The following is a 19,835-nucleotide window of genomic DNA, read 5'->3' as shown; positions in this document are numbered from 1 at the left end:
AGAAGAGGTCCCAGGAAAGAAAACACACAATCAGGCGAAAGTAAATGCATGGTAGTGCCACAGAGATGGGCCATGACTGATGGGATTGCTGACAGTTTCTAGGACTAAAATTGCAGTCTTCTAACTTATTTTTCCCTTCAGTCACTAATGGATGCTGTTGCTGGCAGGCAATAAAGGCACACACTTCTAGAGACTTCAAGAACATCTCTGGTACAGATGGCAGGATTTTGCCTCATCTCATAATTTCCTCAAATGCCTTTGCTGCTTCTCTTCACAGCCTTATCTGGTCACTCATTAAATGCATTCCTGTACGGCAATGGTTTGTTTGGGTTTTTTTTTACTAATTCACATAGAAATGCTGTCCAGAATCTGCTTCTTATCAGAAGAACACACTCCAGTAGTTCTTACTACTGCAAAAGGATCCTGTATACTACTAGCATAAAGTTACAGAGTCTTTTCAAAGCACAGCTTCTCCCCCATAGGGTTCATGGCTCTTCAGACTGGTAAATGAACAACAACTCTAGTCCTGAGATGCTACTAGACATGCTAGTCAATATTTATCTAGGCAAATATAGCTATACACATGCACAAAACATACTTCACTAAAAAAGGCTTTCATAAATTAGCAAGAAAATTAAGAACAAAACTGGAAGAGGAATCATTTTTATATCACAGTATTACAACCTGTGGATCTGTGTGTGTCATAAAGAATATATTCTTGCAATAGTATAGCCCAAGACTTCACAAAAATAGGAAAAAATAAACCAGGTTTTGCTTGGAAAACTTTTCCCAAAGGTTTTGCAGTTTTATATGGGAAATCAATTTGCATCACTGATAATATCATTCAAATCAGACAACACTATGTGGTTAGAAGGTAATTTACTTTTCTGCAGAAGCAATTTGATACTTGTTCTGATTTGTGATTTTCATTTTGTTTGTTAATGAAAAAAATTAATGAGCAATGTTACTGGAAACACAACTCAAAGCTGTGGCATTATTAAATATGCTTGTAATATACTGTACATTATGTTGATTGCACAGTTGGAGCAAAAGCCTTGGCAGGCAAGCTACCAGTCAATCATTCAAACAGATAATGAACTCAGAGGGCGGACGCTTTGCACATACCTTTGCACTGATTTGTGTTTTTGTCAAGAATTGCCTTTGTGGATACAATTTTCCCATACCTGTAGAGAATACAAAAAACAGAAACACATGTTACTGTATCTTAACAACATACAAAGCTATTTTTGTGCACATGTAACACACATACTAGGAAGAGATCTAGTGCTCTTGAAAACATGTTTGCCTGATACTCCTGGAGAGATTCCTTCTCTGCAGTTCAGCAAACACTTTTAGGGTTCACTTTAAAAGCAGCACTGGTCATTTACCACACCCTGTCCATCCCTGGTCACTACACAGCACTGCCAGCATAAATTACAATAATAGCAACGAATTTAGGGCATCAGCAGGAGGAAAAGAGAATTCTTTGGTTAAATTACTTAGGTTTCCTTAATTTTTTAAATTTTTTTTTACTATTGTTTTTCTTTTTAACTGCCAAACAAGGCTTGTTTTAACAGAGATGGACCAGATCCCTAGAGGATTAACAAAACTGCAGGAATTTTTGTCATTTGTGTTCATGTGTGCATCCATGCCTGCACATACACACTCTAAATTTCTGGTTTGGATAAACAGAAGCTTTAAGGTTTATGTGCACCTAGCTCTTTCCAAGATGAATGCTGATACTTAGTTGAATTTATATTACTTCCCATAGATAGCATGGCACTGCACTGCATTTTGATAGACTTAGCATGATTAATATGGATTTTGGGCAGCTACAACTTGTTGCATGAAGCAACTAGACCATAAAATAGATATCTATCTTTGCCTCACAGAGTTTAAAACAACAGACTTAATAGTAAGTATACAAAACCTTGGTAAAAGGTGACAGAAGACAGCATTTATAGAATCATAGAATAGTTAGGGTTGGAAAGGACCTTAAGACCATCTAGTTCCAACCCCCCTACCGTGGGCAGGGACACTTTACGCTAAATCGTATCACCCAAGGCCTCGTCCAACCTGGTCTTGAACACTGCCACAGATGGAGCATTCACAACCTCCCTGGGCAACCCATTCCAGTGCCTCACCACCCTAACAGGAAAGAGGCAAAGAAGTCATTCAGAACCTCAGCCTTCTCCAAATCCTGTGTAGCCAGTTCTCCTGAGAGCTTCCTGAGGGGGCCTACATTCTCCCTAGTTTGTTTTTTATTTGCTATGTACTTGTAGAATCCCTTCCTGTTATCTTTAATACCTCTAGCTAAGTTTAATTCTAACTGGGCCTTAGCTTTCCTAACCTGGTCCCTAGCTTCCCGGACAACATCCTTGTACTCTTCCCTTGCCACCTGTCCTTGCTTCCACTTTTTATAAGCCTCTTTTTTCATTTGAATTTTCCTCAGCAGCTCCTTATCCATCCAAGGAGGTCTCCTGGCCCTACTGCTGCACTTCCTTCTGGTTGGGATGCAACGCTCCTGAGCTTGCAGCAGGTGATCCTCGAATATCAACCAGTCTTGGGCCCCCTGCCCTCTAGGGCTGTATCCCATGGAACCTTCCTAAGCAGGTTCCTGAAGAGGCCAAAGTCTGCTTTCTTGCAGACCAGGGCAGTGAGCTTGCTGCACACTCTTCTCACTGTCCTGAGGATCTCAAATTCAACCATCTCCTGATCGCTGCATCCAAGGCTGCCCTGGAGAGTCACGTTTCCAACGAGCCCTTCCCTGTTGGTGAGCACGAGGTCAAGCATGGCACCTCTCCTTGTCGGCTCCTCTATTACTTGCAGAAGGAAGTTGTCTTCTACACAATCGAGGAACCTCCTGGATTGCTTGTGCCGGGCCGTACTGTCCTTCCAACAGATGTCAGGGTGGTTGAAGTCCCCCATGAGAACAAGGGCCTGCAAGTGTGAGGCTGTTCCTATCTGTCTATGGAGTGCTTCATCCGCACAGTCCTCTTGATCAGGCGGTCTGTAACAGATCCCCACAGTAATGTCTCCCATAGCTATATTCCCTTTAACCCTGACCCACAAACTCTCTGTGGACTGCTCACCTGTCCCCAGACAGAGTTCCATACTCTCCAGCCTATCCCTAACATAAAGGGCAACTTCCCCTCCCCGCCTGCCGGGCCTGTCTTTTCTAAAGAGCCTGTAACCTTTCATTCCAACACTCCAGTCATAGGAGCCATCCCACCATGTTTCTGTGATGCCTATTATATCATACCCCTGTAGACGTGCACACGTCTCTAATTCCTCTTGTTTGTTCCCCATGCTAGGGGCATTTGTATAGAGGCATCTGAGCTGAGCTCCAACTGAAGCCGGCTCATTGGCTGGAGCGGCTGGAATATATCTACATTGCTCCAAGCATTTATTATAGGTTCTGGCAACTGACTGGGTGTGTTGGGGTGGAATGATGCCCCCCTCCCCCAGCACATCTAGTTTAAAGCCTCCTTGACCAGTCTGGCAAGCCTCCTACCAAAACTGCTCTTTCCCTTCTTTATCAGACCAGCTCCACCAGCCCCCACTAGACCTGGCCTACAAGCTTGGGTCCCATGTTCAAGACACCCAAACCCCTGACTATGACACCACCCTTTTAACCATTTATTAACCTGGCCAATCCTCCTAGCTTTTTTTAGGTCCTCCCTGTATTATGGCTGAATATAAGACTTCAGGAGAATAAGGAAAATCATTTTATTTCTCAAGTCACTGGTATCTTGGTCCCTGTTTCACTGAAGAGAACTTCCTCTAAAATGCCCTTTCCCAGTTTTTTTTAAAAGAGCATTACTAGTACTCTGATGGGTTGGGCTTTCATTTGGAAGACTTTTCCATGAACCCAACGTTCACCATCAATGAAAGATGTATTATTATAAAAGATTATGATAAAATTAAACCTTCTAATGGCAAAGCAACACTCATGGAAAATAACCAACAGTTCACCAATTATAAAACCCTGAAATGTATGGCAGACCAATTTTTTTATTTGGTTAATCTTTATTAACAGCAGTATAAATTTAGTGTTAGTGACTTTTATTTGAAATCCAGAAACCAGGATGTGGAAGATCTCGCTGCAATTCCCTTCTCTGCCTCAGGAGGAAACCTGTGTCTCTTGCTATAGAGAAAAGGACTCGGAGCAGTCAGAGCACTGTACTACATATTCAAGTCATGATCTTTTCTGCCCTACCAGTTTGCAAACATACCCGGTAAACCAGGAAAAACACACACACAAAAAGAAAGGGACAGGGAGCCAAACAGGGAATGGTACCATCACTCCCAGGGGAAAAGTTTCAGTCTGGGACCCAGCAAATACTTTCTCATGAGCAGGAAGCAGCAGCAATGGGGAAAAGACTGAGAAAAGCCTCCCTGCACATACTCTTTGGTACCAGCAAAGAAGATTTAGAGCAATTTTGCGCCTGCAAAAGTTCTCAGCTCAAATTTCCACACTGCAAGTGACATGTAACCACTTAGCTTTAGATAAAAGACTGTCCCTCCATCACTCTTCACTCTTCACTCTGTTTTTGTGACTGATGCAAAGTGAGACTTTCCATTTCACTGTTTTTCCTTTCCCTAAGAACCCACAAAGGCATTTGTTTCCATTTGACTTTCATTTTGGGGAGGAAAAACATGCTTTGCTTTATTTCAGACTGAAACCAGTCAAGAGGAGGGTGAACCGACCTAATGGCATTAAGAGTTTGTACAATCTAAGTTGAGCCCTAATTCAGCCATCTTTTAGGAACAACAACAAAAATAATCATATAAGCCTTCCTCTCCTTCACACCCTCTCCTTTTTTGATGGCTCTGTAGAGAGGCAGGATTTTGTGCTCTGAAAGCAGACGTAATTGACTGTATACTCCACCATAATGGGTATATGCGCAGCTAGCTGTGGGGTCTATTTTTGCCATAGCTGCCTCCACTCCAAACACATTTAATGTTAACCATGAGATCACATGCTTTTCTAACCTCAGATGTCTTTATACTCACTTATGTTCCACTTAATTTTATAATTCTTCATGGTAACACCTGAAGTTGACCTTGGCCCCAAAGACATTAGAGTCTTCACATATCTTAAGAAGGCAAAGTCAAATTCTCCACCAGAGTGGGCCAACCTACCCAGCAGGAAATTTGGCCTGTGTGGTGCATCTTCATTTATTTAAATAATTTAGGTTTAAAATCAAATCTACGAAAAACATGCAAAAACATGACTATCTTGTGCAGTAAATGCCTCTGACAGATATATGGAAAAAGAATCCAGCAAAAATCAGCGGCTAACCCACAACAACCTCAAATAAAACACAACCCCTACCTAAACTTCCGCCAACAAAAACTAACACCCAGCCTCCCTTTCAGCCCAGCCACTCCTAATGAATTGATACGTTGTTTCATCCAAGTCAAGTGAGAGCTAAACCTTAACACATCTTGCCAGCAGAGGCAGGCATTTGTGGTTCCACTGCTTTTATTACAGATTTCCCAGAGTTATTTGCTACATACTGTGATTCTGCAAATACTTAGTTACACTAGAAATTTTACTCACAGAACTAATTCTGTTCTGTTCAGAAGAGGTTTCCTCCTGCATGTAAAGTTACATGCAGACATTCACGTTTCCAGAAACAGACATCAGTGGTAAGAGGCACCACAGTAACAAACATTATTATAGGCAATTAGCCATATGCAGCCAATTTAATCTACTGCTATAAACCTTGAGTGCTACCACAAGAAAGTAATTGGAATTAATTTGGACACTGTTTGCCTAAATATTTTAAGTAATTATTTTACAGTAATCAGAACATCAGTTCTGATGAAGAACATTAGTGTGCTTCATGAAATCAGGAAGGTATTTTGTTCCTACAAATGGAGTCATACTTCTTTCCTGCATGTGTGGAGAGTGGTATTAAGTTATGTCTTCCCTCCAAAGTTGTTTGGCTTTCTGTTTGCTTGACCTTTAATTGTGATTTTATTTCCCCAGAAGTAACAAAAATATACAGCTCAATGGGAACACGCACAAAGATAAAGTACATCACAAGAGCTGGACTCTTGTTTTCTTACATTTAAATGGGAAGTGTTGTAAAATTCAACAGCCTGCCCATCTCTGCAAATTACTGATATCACTAATGTAAAAAACACCACGTATAGTTTTCTTGTCATGAGAAAACATGAGCACTGTTCAATTTCCTCCTGACTTATGGTGCATGAAGGTATTGTTTCAAAGATTTTGAATCAAAAATTCTGGTCAGAAAAAGGTAATTGTGGAACTGAGTTAATCTCAATGCCTTATTGCCAACCCTTCAACATAACAACTGCATCATCAAGGATAACCTACTAAAGGAAATAGATGCAATGAACCTGTGAGATAGCTACCCCAAGAACATGTCTACTGAACGTTGAACTGAAACTGCTATTCAGATTTCCAGACAGAAAGCATGTGTTGGCTTTAATTACATTGTTCCCAAAATGTTTTCTAAATGCATAGTAAGCACAAATAAAATTGTTTACATGCTTTTAAAAAAAATAAAAATTTAAACCCTTATATTCAATTATGCTTTTAATGTTCTTCTAAGTAACAATTTTCATTTAAAATCAGGTGGTCAGACATTTGAAAGAGCTTCCACATCACGAGCAACTACACAGGCTAGGACTTCAGCTCATTAAAGAAGCATCCATACAGTGAGATGATGACTAGTTGTCTCCATTGCTTCTCATAATACATAAGGACTGCCAAGAAAATTATAAAGTTTAAAAACGGCAGAAGACGTACTTCCCCAGAATGGAAAGTTGTATGTGGAACTCACTGCCACAGCCTGTGTTGATACCCAACAGAGGCTCATATCTACATAAAGCTACCAAACAGCTTCTAGGATGGAGAATCTGTCATGAAATTAAAAGCAAAGACACATTTGTGGCCCTGGAAGTCACATACGGCTAGAAGATAGGAGAGGATAGCGCAGAAGTATCATCACATGTTGTCCCTGTTTTAACATCAGGCACCTCCACAGATGCTGAAACAAATTCCTGTCTGACCCAGCCCAATCAATCTTACATTCCAAGAGAACATTAATTTGGGGACAGAAATACCTTCATACAAACATAAACATTTTTATCTTTCCTTGTATATATCAATTTGGGTGATATGGCTCAAGTGACCTGAAATCCACTACTAAAATCACAAGGAAAACCTAAAAACATTTCACTTACAAATGGCAGTAACACACAGTGTCACATAGAGGGTACAACTAAGGGAAGACCCCACAGAGACACAACCTCTACACTTGGTCCTGGCTACAGAGCTATGTCAAAAACCACTCAAGAGCCCCATCCCATTGCACCCCACATTTTCTGACTACTCAGCAGATGGGAAAGATGCAAGCAATACAGAATAAGCCCTTAACGTACATCAAAGTTGCAGTTTCAATAGATCATTTCATGAGCTTGCAGGCAGGTGGTCAATCAGCATTTACACTGACTTCCCCGGTTGCTCCTGGGAAGCTATTTGGCAACTGCTGTTAAAATGGAGATAGTTCCTGAAAGAAGCACTTCAACTGCAAGTGATACCACTTGCAAGATGTGGCAATCTTACCCACTGCCCACGCTGATCCCAACTCAATAGGAATTTGCTGCCAAATGACACAAGTTCTCAAGCCATTTCTTGGCAGAAAGCCAAGGGTGCAGGGAAGACAAGTGGGCAACCAGGATCAGGAGGCAAGTGAGATTCATCTGAGGACTAGCTCAAGACAGGGGAAAACTGGGTGCCACTCATCCCCCTACTAAGGGAGAGCTGCCACCAGGAGCTGCTGGGTCAAAAAAGGGATTGCCTGGGATGCCAGACTGGTTGGGGCCATTCACACTGAAATTCAGCTTTTCCATGTGGTTATGGAAAAACAAAGCCTCTGGGATAGGTATGTCTTACTCTGTCCTCCAAGCCAGCCTTTTGGAGCGGCCTCTCCCAGTCCTGTAACACAAAATGGCCTTTGGAGTAGACAGGCTGATTCTCTCACCACCACCCGACTCAGTGCTATATACACTGCTGTCCTCATCTACAAGGTGGTAGGTGCACAGGTGTGTACAAAACAAAGCTTTTGCCCAATTCTGGTTACTGCTTTTATGTTTTACATGAATGTGAGTCTTGGAATTTAAACCCAAGTAACCAGTATAAAGAATTCCTTGCTTAGGTAAACCAGTGGAATGACCATGTAATTTCCAAGTTCAGAGCTTAATAATTATGTCTCCACAATCAAGGTTTACTCAAGGCCTCACGCATTGCACTTGGAGCACAATTCATCCAAGTGAAAACAGTCGACATTTCTGGGCATTTAGGTAACATATGCTTTTGTCTTGGGAACTTCTGTACTGGGATGAATTTGACCAGCAGTAATTGGATTTAGATAAGCAACTCTGAAGCTCTTTCATTCTTGTGAATTAATATGTAAATAGCATAACTGGGTTTATTTTGTTTAAAGCAGGCTCTGTTAAGAAAATCATGGATTTGGGGAGAGAAAAAAAGGCCACATTATAAGGTTTAAAGTACAGAAGAAACTGCTGCTGGATTTCTCGGAGATGATATTCCAACAATACACTGCCAGATGAACTTAAGACATTCAAATACCCACAAAAGGGAAATTCATCCAGAAAGAAAATTCTGATTTGCATGATCATTTCTGGACATTTCATCTACTACATGGCATTTTCAATGCTAGTTTTTTTTTCTCAAAAAATACAACACATTACTCTTCTATCCATTAACAGAGATTGAGCTGCTTCATTGTTCTTTCTCTGTATATTATGTTTTAATTTTAAAAAATGAAAAATTAAGATTAAGCTCTTTTATTTACACAAAAAATACAGCTACAAAATTCAGGCTGTTCAGAGCACCATTTATTTGCACACACCAACGCCTGGCTTGGCGAACCAACAGAAACAGGTAGGTGCAGGGAACCTATGGTATACTGGATCAACAAGACAGTACTTCTGTAAGACCTTAACATTCATCTGCTCTGTCTTCTCTACTTACTTCAGTCTGGCTGTCAAGTTCACAAAAGCATTCCTTTACTAGATATAACACAAGTTAATACAGCAATTCAGAGTAACAACTTGTCCCAGAGTTTCAAAAACAACACAGAAAAGGGGAGAAGGGCCTCTTAAATCCTTTGGTTGTGTATCTAAACCACCCCTGGACCAAGAGAGAGCATGACGTATTTCCTGTTCAAACTAATCTCCATTCATACACTTAAACATTATATGCACATTCACCTCTGGAAAAATGGTCCCAAATGAAAGTGTACAGGCTCTGGAGACTTGCTGTAAGTGTTTTAAGTACTTAGGAAACAAAGCCAGGTAAAACAGAAGTTAAAGTAAATGAAATTTAAACAGATACTGCATTTCTGGGAATAGAAAGAATTTGACCTTTCACAGCTTTAAGAAGTATATCCCTTTAGTAGTTTTAAGGTAACTTTTTCTTTAGCCATGTTCCTTTCCTTGCTAAAATAAAATAAAATAAAACAAAACAAAATAAAAGTAAACTAAATAAAATAAAATATTTTTTGTCTGCATCTAAATGAAATTAAGTGGCCTGATGCAACACTTGCAGAAATCAAAGGCAGTTTTTTCATTGCCTTCAGTAGCTCAAATCCTATTCAAAGCGCTTATAATAAGGCTACAGATCATCACTCTTGATAACCCAAGACAGAATAAAATGTCACTCACTAAAGTGGCACAAGCCACAAAACCCTGACATTTTTAGAGTGTTTTTCCCCAGTTTGTTGCAAGACACTTGACTCTTCACTGCAGTTTTTGTTTAAAATGTTTATTCTGAATTAGTGCTATTATATTCATATTACATTGGTATGTTTGAATATTTATGCTATTTAAGGCTTGTAAAATATGATTACATTATTGTACATCACATTTAAATTAAAATTCTGACATTAATATTTTTCCTTTGATAGAAAGCTGTATTTTCCCCTCATATTTCTGCCATGACAAATAACCAGTGTTAATAATCAATTAGCAAAATATTCTACAGTTGCTAAACTAAGTATGGAAAATGAAATCCATGCACAAATTAATAACTATGATTTCATGCAGAACACTTCAGTCCTTCTTCTGGGCCATCATTAAATCTTCAACTACTAATTACTCTGTATTAGCAAGAATTCAAATGTTTAAAAAAAAAAATGCAACTTTTGTTTGTAGACATTTAACAGTGCTGCTAAATTTTCTGTATAATGATAGGATGCATTACTGGGAAGACAGCTTAAGGAACTGAAACCCTTCAAAGAATGAGATGTGGTTTACCGTAGAATGTCACAAATGATAATGGTAGGCGTACCCTGATTTTCAAAGAATAGGAGGGAAAAAAGTTAAAATCAAAACCCTATCTTTTCTACTATAAAGACATTGCTCATTCGCATCTATACAACATTATTTCAGGTATTGTGGAAACACCCCCCCCAACATATCACTCCTGTAACGTAGAATTTATTTACTTTGTATGTTCTTGCATGCTGTGCTGTCTTCTATCCAACTTCTCATTCACAGTCTTGCTTATGGAGGATTCATTGTGAAATTACAGTTGGTATGAACCAGCATGTCAGCATACCATGATATTAGTCTCTAAAGTATTCAATCATTTAACAATAGCCTCATTATTCAAGGGAACTCTGAGCATTCAGTTTGCACAGATTTTCTGACATTTCACTAAAACAATTTACTCTTAAAACAATTCAATGACTGCAACATCTTGTAAAATATACATATAAATACATATGTCTCAAACAGATGGTTGCTTTCCAAAAATAGACAAGAAATGAAAAAGAATTAAAAAGGAATTAAAGAAAAAAGAAAGAACTCCAGCTACCACCAGGGACCATGAATTCAAACTGATAATTTAAAGCTAAAGCATTTTACAGAGTTCACACAGAGGCCATTTGAATCAAATGTGTGAGTGAGACTTCTTGAGTTCACAGAGCTCCAATTTCATTATTTACAAATCAGAAAAATCCAGGTACCTGGGACGTCTTTGGAAACAATGTAGTTTTGAGAGGAACTGCTGTTTAGGATTTCTACTTTGCAAAATACATACTTCAGGAACTATATCACACATCTTTTTTTTTTTAATATATATATTTTTAATATCTTTTTACTTCCAGAGCTGGAATGTCACAGTTGTATTCCTTTCCCAAAGGCCAGACTTTGACAAAAGTGGTTCAGAGAAGCACATTTTTCTCTGACAGAATTTTCCAAGGGGTAACAAGAAGAATCTGGGTTTGGATTTTTATAATGACATGGACAGAAGTTCACACTGCTTGCCAGGACTGAAATGGATTTGAGTTTCTTTGATTTTTATGTAGCTCCAGGAAGCATATTTTTAAAAGCAAAGTTTTTTTAGACCGTTCATTTGGACAACTCTGTAGCGTAAAGACAGCCTCAAGAGAGGGTGTGAAAATGCATTCAATAAGCTATTTGTCCACAATATTTTTAAACACTCATGCATATCTACAACTTCAGGCATGTAAGAAGCACAGTTGAACTTAAACACAACAATCCACATTTCCCAAGTTTAAAGTATGTTTGTAAGCTCATAAATTAATGTGCTTGCTTGGTGTGGAAAGTCTTCCCTGCAGCTCCGGTACAGTAAACAGACTTACACAGGACATGCAAGTGCATGTTTCCAGTCAGCGAGTGCTTTGTTTTCCTCAGTGCAATGCCTATAACTGCTACAGTATTTGGTTTTAACGGGACAAATCTGATCTTGCTGGTAAGTCACCACAACTCTCAGGCCAGGGTTCCAAAGCAGGTATTCTCAAAAGCTTTTTCAACAGCAAAATTCGGATTAAGTGAAGTCACCCATCATGCAATATAGGTACATAATTTATCAATCGTGTATTAATTTTTGTGTCTTCAAAATGCTTTAAAAACTTGCAAGTAAATACAGCATTAAATTCTGACTCATTTGTTATTAAAAAAAAATAATAAAAAAACAAAAACCCAAAATATTTACAGGTTTGAAAAGATACTTGGTTTAGAGCCCTTGTCTGTATATAAATAATATGTCATTCTTTATTGTCACTGTCCGAAGAGAGATGGACATAACTGAACGTATTAGCCTTACTGTGTCAGGCTGGTAAATATCTTTGGAGACGAAAACCTTATTAAAAACAGTGCTTTGGATCAGGCTTTTGGTTTCCAGAACCATGGTGTCCTCCTTTCTGTCTCCAATGGGCTGCCATGGTTTACACCAATGGAGCTACTGCCTCATTATTTTCTGTCTCTGAGCGCTGAAGTTACACTTTCAGGTAACATCAAGGGGCAGGGAATACAGCATAATTAGCACATCTTGTAGCTCTCTGCTCATCACTCACCACTTCTGAGCCTATGACAAAGAAAGTCTTAGTCAACCAAAACCTCTCTCAGGCTTTGTGCCAGATGCTCTCACTGGACACCTCAGCCAAGAGTCTCCTACAGAAGAAAAGCCAATACTGGCAAGTGCTGTGCTCGGCTGTGGTTCGGCTTGCACTCAGAAACAGCCAGCACGGACAAGGAAGGGGTTAGATAAGCCATGGTATCCACTAAATAAATACACTTTTCATATACTCGGTATCTTCTGTCCTTAAAAGGAAACTTGTTTGGTTCTGTCAGGCAGAACCCTGGATAAAGAGCTATGAAAAAATACGTGCTATGTAGCCCATCCGTTCTGAAATATACATGAGCAGATCTGGAGGAAGGAGCAAGAATTTAAATATTTTACGTTTCTGCTGAGAAATTTTACCCCAGGAACAAAAGACTCACTGAAAACCTTAGTGAGCAGTAACACTGGATTTGGAAGCAAATTTTCTTCAGTTGCCTGTGAGCCTTCAAGACATGACTTTTGTATGCTACTGGCTTCAGGTGCCTTCAAATAAACTAATTAAATCAGCTACAATCCTCAAACATATAAAGACACACATGGAAAAACTGAGAGAGAACTGTGATTCACTGGGATAAACCCATAATTCTTCCTGTAACTGGCAAAGTAGTATAGTACTGACAATTCCTGCTGTTCTCAAACACGCAAAGTTATGAAGTTATCTTTCAGTATCAAAAAATAACTAAGAAATAAACATATTTGAAATATTTTATTTTGGTTATGTATTTCAAGCCTTTGTGATAAACTCAGGTTGTGTTTCATGACTGTCTTTACAGCCATGAAAGAAAGAAACCTACTTTTTTCAAAAACTGAAAGCTGAGATTCCCATCTTATCACAAGCCTCGGGATCTAAGGCTTTAAGAAACAAATAATGCAAACCTCGCAATAAACTTCTGAGAGTTGGCAACACCAAGGGCAATGTCTTCATCAAATATTAGTGAACATCCTCAGCTAGGGAAGAAACACTGCTTGGCAGTTGCATGCTTTGGGTCCCAGAAAACACGCTTCCAAATGAAAAAAATAATAACAACAACAATGAACAAATCCGCCCTGTGTTCTATTCCCTGCTTTATAAAAAGAGCTGGATTTAAAGATTTATGAAAACCCCAGTGTTGATACCCGTCACTTTACTACTGCTATCACACACATAAATGGTAAATATATCCTATACAGATAAATCATGTTCCAGCAGTCAAAATATAATCTACCAAATGTGCTGGGTTTAAAAATTAATATCACAAAGTTTACAGTGATCACCTCTAGTGGCAGGCTGACTGCTTTTTGAATACCCCATCAGAAATAGTGAAAGCACAATGTAAGAAGTACATAGTCTGTCTTCATGGATTCAAAGACACATTCCAAACAAAACAGACTTGCAGTCTGCAAATATTTACAACTATGAACTACTGAATTCATACTCTGGACAGTCCTGAATACACCCAATAGCCAACTCTCATAAATCAAGCATTTGCAATATCAGGCCATGTATTTACACATTCCTGAAACATCTTATTCATCAGCAACATTTGCACCCCTTGCTCCCACTTACTCAGACCATGGGAGTTTCTATTTCCCTTTTTGCTTAAGGGAAGGAAGTTCTCAGAAGACCAATATCTTGAATAAGAAGCCACAGCAAAAGAAAAGGTCTGTTCCAGCTATTCACTTCCTATATGCCTCAGCCCTTCATTTTCTTTGGGCTTGCTCCGCAGACCACTGAGATCAAGAGGAAGGCTTACAGATTTGTCCTGTTCTGCAGTTGCTGAGGGCCATTAAAGGTTACTCTGCATGCAACATTCCATTTGGTAAGACAATTTCCTAAGTTCAGAATTCAGTTTCTTTTTGATTCCCACATTCACAAGACAACAGCTTCTTTGTTCAAGCTTCATGTTTATGAGAATGTTATCTTATCTCTGGTTTAGCCTTTAATATTGAGCAGAGTCAGAACATAATCATGCTCTTGTTTGAGATATAAAGATTTATGTCTGTCTACATTTTTAAGATACATAAACATACAAACATACTTACAATGTCTAAGCAAATTTACTTTGTTAGAGCTGTTATCTGAATGATGATATTTAACACCAGTCACAGTTTAGTTCCTTTATCTCCCCTGTAAAATATTTTTTCAAGATCTGTTACAAGAGTAAAAGGACAGCATCCTAGAAGAAACAGGTTTCCTACAGCCTGTCTGCAAGGGAGCAGCAAGGTTGGAGCAACAAGTTTTAAGCAGCAGGAAATCTGCAGAAAATAAGAGAGTGAAGCAAATCATTACAGTCTGGAGGAAGACTTCCACAGTCATGAGGTCACCCAAAGTTGAAAGACACACTTGGTGCTGCAGTGAAACTGTGATTGAGAGACACAAACATGCAAGAGTGGAGAATGGCAGAAGAATATTACCCTATTCTGAGTTCCCAACTACACCTATACATTGTGAGGAATACAAGGACCCCTCCATGCCAGAGCCATGCTGGTCCTGCGCGAAAACATGGAGCTACTTCAGATGGCTTTAACCTAATCACGGGTTTCCCTGCATGGCCCTAAATCCCCAGAGCATCTGCAATACAGATGCTCCTTCAGAAAGTTAATACACAGCACTGATTCAGTTCTCCATGTCTGTCCTACATCTAAAAGGAAAACACACTTTTAAAAAAAAAAAAATCACTAAATGTCTAAACCTCTCTCCAACCTCCCAATGTCCCCCATCCCAGAGCTTCTTCAGAAGGCCAGTCTTTCTTTCATCTCTGAGACCTGCTTAATTCTGACAAGGGGAAAAAAAAAAAGACAAAACCCAAACAACCAAATCTACCTTGAACAGAAACCCTTTCAAGTCTTCCCTCAGTTTTGAAGCCTTTGCAATTTTTAATCCCTGCCCTGCCAATATTGTCTCCCCTTCCCCCTTCAGTGGAAATTTTCTACTTTTTACAAGCCCAGACCTCTGCAGAAAACTGATTTCCCCTAGGATACAGCAATCCTACTGTTCTACACATCGCCATTAATGGCCACCCTGTTCACCACAGAGACAGACATGGCAGCATTCCTCCCCAGCTCCTTAGCATAGAAAGTGCACACGGAGGAAATAAGAACAACCTCAGAGCTTAACCATAGCAGGAGTTCATCTTCTCCAGAAAATACCATATAAAATCGCTGAACGTATTATTATGGGAGCAAAATAATTCTTGCAGGTTTGTGTAACTCTCTACTTCCACTTCACCAGATTAAATTTTTTTTATATCTCCCCCAAATAACAACTATCATGTAGTTCCCTCTCTGCCAGAGCCACGTGGGAATGAACCTGAAATCAGATGTGACTTGAGCTCATGTTGGTTTTACTTGAGCCCTGACCTGAGGGTATCCAAGGGCAGAATGCATTTTAGCCTAGCCTGCAAAATCTGTTTGAGAAGGTGAGAAAATACCTGGGTGCTGTACTGTTTGCAGGTTTAGCTGCCTTGCAAGCAGTGTACTTGCTGGTTTCACTATCTCTCGGAGATCCACAGCCTCATGTTTGATTGCAGTGTCACTCCATCCTTGGAGTGACAAACAATTTTCCCCTTAGCTCTTGGTGACTCTGATGACAATGTGAAATAAAATGACTGTACTCACAAAAGAGCTTAAACCTTCTCTATAAACATTGTGTGTATAGACTGTAAATTGACCATCCTGCCTCCTCTTTGACACATGAAATAGCTTCCCCTTGTCCCTGCTGGTACAGGAGTGTACAATGGAGAACTGGAAGCCACAAGGAAGAAGATAGGGTAGTTACACCCTTTCTTCCATTTCTAACAAAGCATTTTTATGTGATGAAGTTAATTTTGCTTACTGAGTTGCATTGCTAGTTTGCAGCACCAAAATGAGGAAAAATATGAATAAGGCCTGAAGATGGGTACAGAGCTTTCTTTTCCTTTCTTCTATTTTTTTAAACTATAATTCAGTTTAGTTCCAGTGAATTTACCCCAAATAAGTAGGAGCAGTGTCTTTAAATCCAAAGGTAAATTTAAACAAAAATAAAATCTTTTTAGTGACTGTTGAACAAAAAAAAAAAAAAAAAAACAAACAAAAAAAAAACCAACCAACAACCCAAACAAACAAAAAGAAAGCCAGACCTAAAAATTAGTTCTGAAATTGGGAAAAGGGCTTAGCTACTGAACTGCAGCTTGGTCTGAAGAAAGTCTACACAGCTAATGCCTAATTCAGCACTTCAGAAGTTCTGCCCAAGCCAAGAAACTAGTATTTAAAGCTCACATTGTCCAGCTACACTCTCTAAATTGTGCCAGGATTTCTTTATATAATTCTCACTAACGCTGGCTGATGTTAGCTGAGGAAATCCTCTGCAGACAAACAGGACAATCCACCCCACTGTAGGTTCCATAAAATCACACACGCTATGGAAATTTCCAAATACCTCGGCACAATATGGGTGAGTTAAGGATAAAGTTTCAAGCCTGAACTCCATAATTTCCTGTCTTTTGCTAGTCTACACAGCTCTTTAACATTATGTTAATATCATTTTTGTGGGTGCGATTGAATTACCCGCCACTCTTGATGCCAGCATTAGTGGATTCCTTTGTAACAGGAGAGCATGCTTTACTGCACATACTGTTACTAAATACTGTTAAGCAGACCAGCTGCAGACCTCCTGATACCAGGACTGAAGGGCTACCTCGTTAGGAGGTGATGAGCACTTCACTGCTGGCACACAGCCCGAATCCCATGAACCCTCAGCATGTCGAACTCGCCTGCACGTCCCCACCAGACAGCCTGCCACATCCCAGCCCCGGGACTCTGCTGAGAGCACAGGGATCCTTCTCCCAGGCTTAACATCCCAAGACCTACACAGTGCTGCCGTGACTTGGCAGTCTGAAAAAATAGAGATGTATTTACTTGGCAACATTTCAACTCCAGGTGCAACAGAGGGCTGCTAAATTCTCCACCGAGAGCGTGCCTCACACACTGGTGACAGCTACTAACTAGTGGCACAGTGCTTTAAAAATTCTTTGCAGAGAGATTAAAATGACACATGTACGTGAGCTGTAACAATTCTAGGGCAGCCTCCGAAGGGAGATTTAACACGTGCTTTCTCATCAATACCCTTGCACTGCTAACCAGCACCCACCTAGCAAATGATGAGCCTGACTACTACTATGTGCAGAAATATCCCTTTTTAGAGGAAGACTGCATTATAGGAGGGAGTGAGGGCAGATCATGGAAAAAAAGAATGAGGGAGGACAAGGAATTTAAGTCTGTTCCACGTAGCCAGCTCAGTACACACTAAACTTTCATGACAGACATCATCATATAAGGAGTTGCAATGTATTCTAGTCACTCTTGCCACTCTGACCCACCTATTCCTCACACCAAAACACCTCACACGCTGGCTAGTAAAGCTCTACTTATCCAGTAGCAGTGGGAAATTCAGCTGCTAGTGCTCACCTAACAGCAGCCCCATGTCCCCAACACCATGGGAACAGCACAGGAGAAACAAGTGATGCGGTTTTGTAATTAAGAGAAATTTCTTGTCTCTCGATATGTAAGTGTAGTAAGAACCAACAAACAAATACAAGAACCTAAGAAGAACTAAAAAGTGCAAATCCATATTACAACAAAGCCATTTTTTTCTTACAACTTGATGAAAATAGAGATTAAACAATTATAAGTCCTAAAAGTTCTGACAGTATTTAATAGCTGTATCATTATAGACTGCCTCCTATGCCTCTCAGACCTGCAATCAATCACGTCTTTAGTCTAATTCTTATGTTAGGCAATGAGCAAAATCATGGTATGAACATACTGCCATGCTTTGATTTAAACCCCACCAGTGACTTGGTCATATTCCATTATGGTCCACCATAGCCACTAGTTTTTATTTCCGTTTAGAAGAAATTGCTTTATGTTCATTTTATTCTGAGAATCAAAAGACTGCCCTATATGAATTCTTCAACGGGCTGTACGTTTGTATATGTGATAGGAATTCATTTGTTATGCAGTTCATAAGACACTTCATAAACTTAAAATCTAAATATTTGTGCTAAATTATTGCACAGTAATTGAAAAATTACATAGCCATATTCCATTCAACTGAAAATCCTAAATTTAGTGTTGATTTAGGTAAAACAGATAGGACAAGAAACATTAAAGATCAGTAGAGAAATTAAGGTCTACAAAATTAACTATAGCTTAGATCCAAAATCCTTACTTTTTAAAATAAACCTTCAACACTGCTGCAGTTTTCCCTTTCTGTGGATTTTTGTTACTCAAAGCTGACAATGGACAGACACCTGGTTTACAATTAAAGGCAATCAAAACCTTGGAGGTGAAAAAATGAGCTTCTGCTTCTGCCATAATACCAGTACCAGTGTACTGTGATCTCAACAGAGTGCATATTGCAGCTTACAGTCCTGCTGGGGTATCACAGCAGCTTTTGAGCATCATTTCTCCTGTTTAGGAACACAGATGTTTCAGTGATATGTTTCATCCACTTAAGGATGTATACAAACAGATATGGCTACATAAACTACACATAATAACACATCTCCATAAATATGAAAAGGGAAATTATTTTTAACCACAAATAGTAAGTTTTAAAAACATTTAAATGACCCTCTCGGTCCTTGATGAAATTATCTAAAGGCTGTCTTATAATCAGAGAGTTAAACAGCTCCATCTATTTTGATTATTAAAGGAAAAAGCCTGAAAGTGACTTGATTATATTAGTTCTGGGAGGAGGACAAAGGAAGAGGGAAAGGACCTGAAAGGTGTTTAATTTGATTACACCAGAACCAACAGGTAAAAACACCAGAAAGTTGACTTGGAAGTGGATCTGAAATTCTGACCAGGTAATGTGGTTAACAGGAACAAACTGTCAGCAACAGCACATCTGCTGTTGCTTTCGTATCTTCAGATTCAGAGTGGGTGCCTTTCTGGCAGATTTTCTTTACATCAAAATAAATTGCTATATTAATTCCAGGAGAAAATAAGGGAAATTTAAGGACCTGAATCAAGCAGGAAATAATAGTAGACCATCCCTTGGTCTCTTCTGGATCTTAAATTCTATGAATCTGTGGATTATTTTATCCCTTTTAATTACTAGTTACCTACTAGAAAAAAGCTAAAAAGTTAATATTCTTCTTGAATCAGTGAATTACAGAAAATAATGGAAGTTTTATAATTGGATTATAACCTCAGGAGTATATGGAAATGCTGAACTGGAAAGCTGAAGTAAGGAAAGTGTGCCTGTTTGGGATTTTTTTATGTGATCACCAGGCAGTAATAGTCATAAATGCTGCACTTATTACCTGTATTACATTGAAACAATAACATGGCTGTGATCCTGCAATAACTGATACTTGAACAGACTTTAAGTGTTTCCATGAAGCTTATATGTTTCTGGGTATCTGTTGGCAGCAAACTT

At 39.2% G+C, this 19,835-nt stretch overlaps 1 protein-coding gene across 9 annotated transcripts in view; it reads right to left on the bottom strand.

Annotated features, from left to right (window-relative positions):
* RBMS3 (RNA binding motif single stranded interacting protein 3) overlaps positions 1 to 19,835 on the bottom strand; it is a 726,761-nt gene that overhangs the window by 322,158 nt on the left and 384,768 nt on the right. For all 9 annotated transcript variants that reach the window (XM_061464999.1, XM_061464998.1, XM_061464997.1 and 6 more), the window contains one exon: positions 1,126 to 1,184. In XM_061464999.1, the coding sequence (XP_061320983.1) occupies positions 1,126 to 1,184 (59 nt within the window). The remainder of the gene's footprint in view (positions 1 to 1,125; positions 1,185 to 19,835) is intronic.

Source organism: Pezoporus flaviventris, unplaced genomic scaffold, assembly GCF_033815535.1.
Source record: "Pezoporus flaviventris isolate CSIRO_AGI_PZ_B2104156 unplaced genomic scaffold, CSIRO_AGI_Pfla_v1 ptg000037l, whole genome shotgun sequence".
Lineage (NCBI taxonomy): Eukaryota > Metazoa > Chordata > Aves > Psittaciformes > Psittacidae > Pezoporus > Pezoporus flaviventris.
Note: the sequence above shows the minus strand (reverse complement) of the source record. Positions and strands in the feature narration are given on the sequence as shown.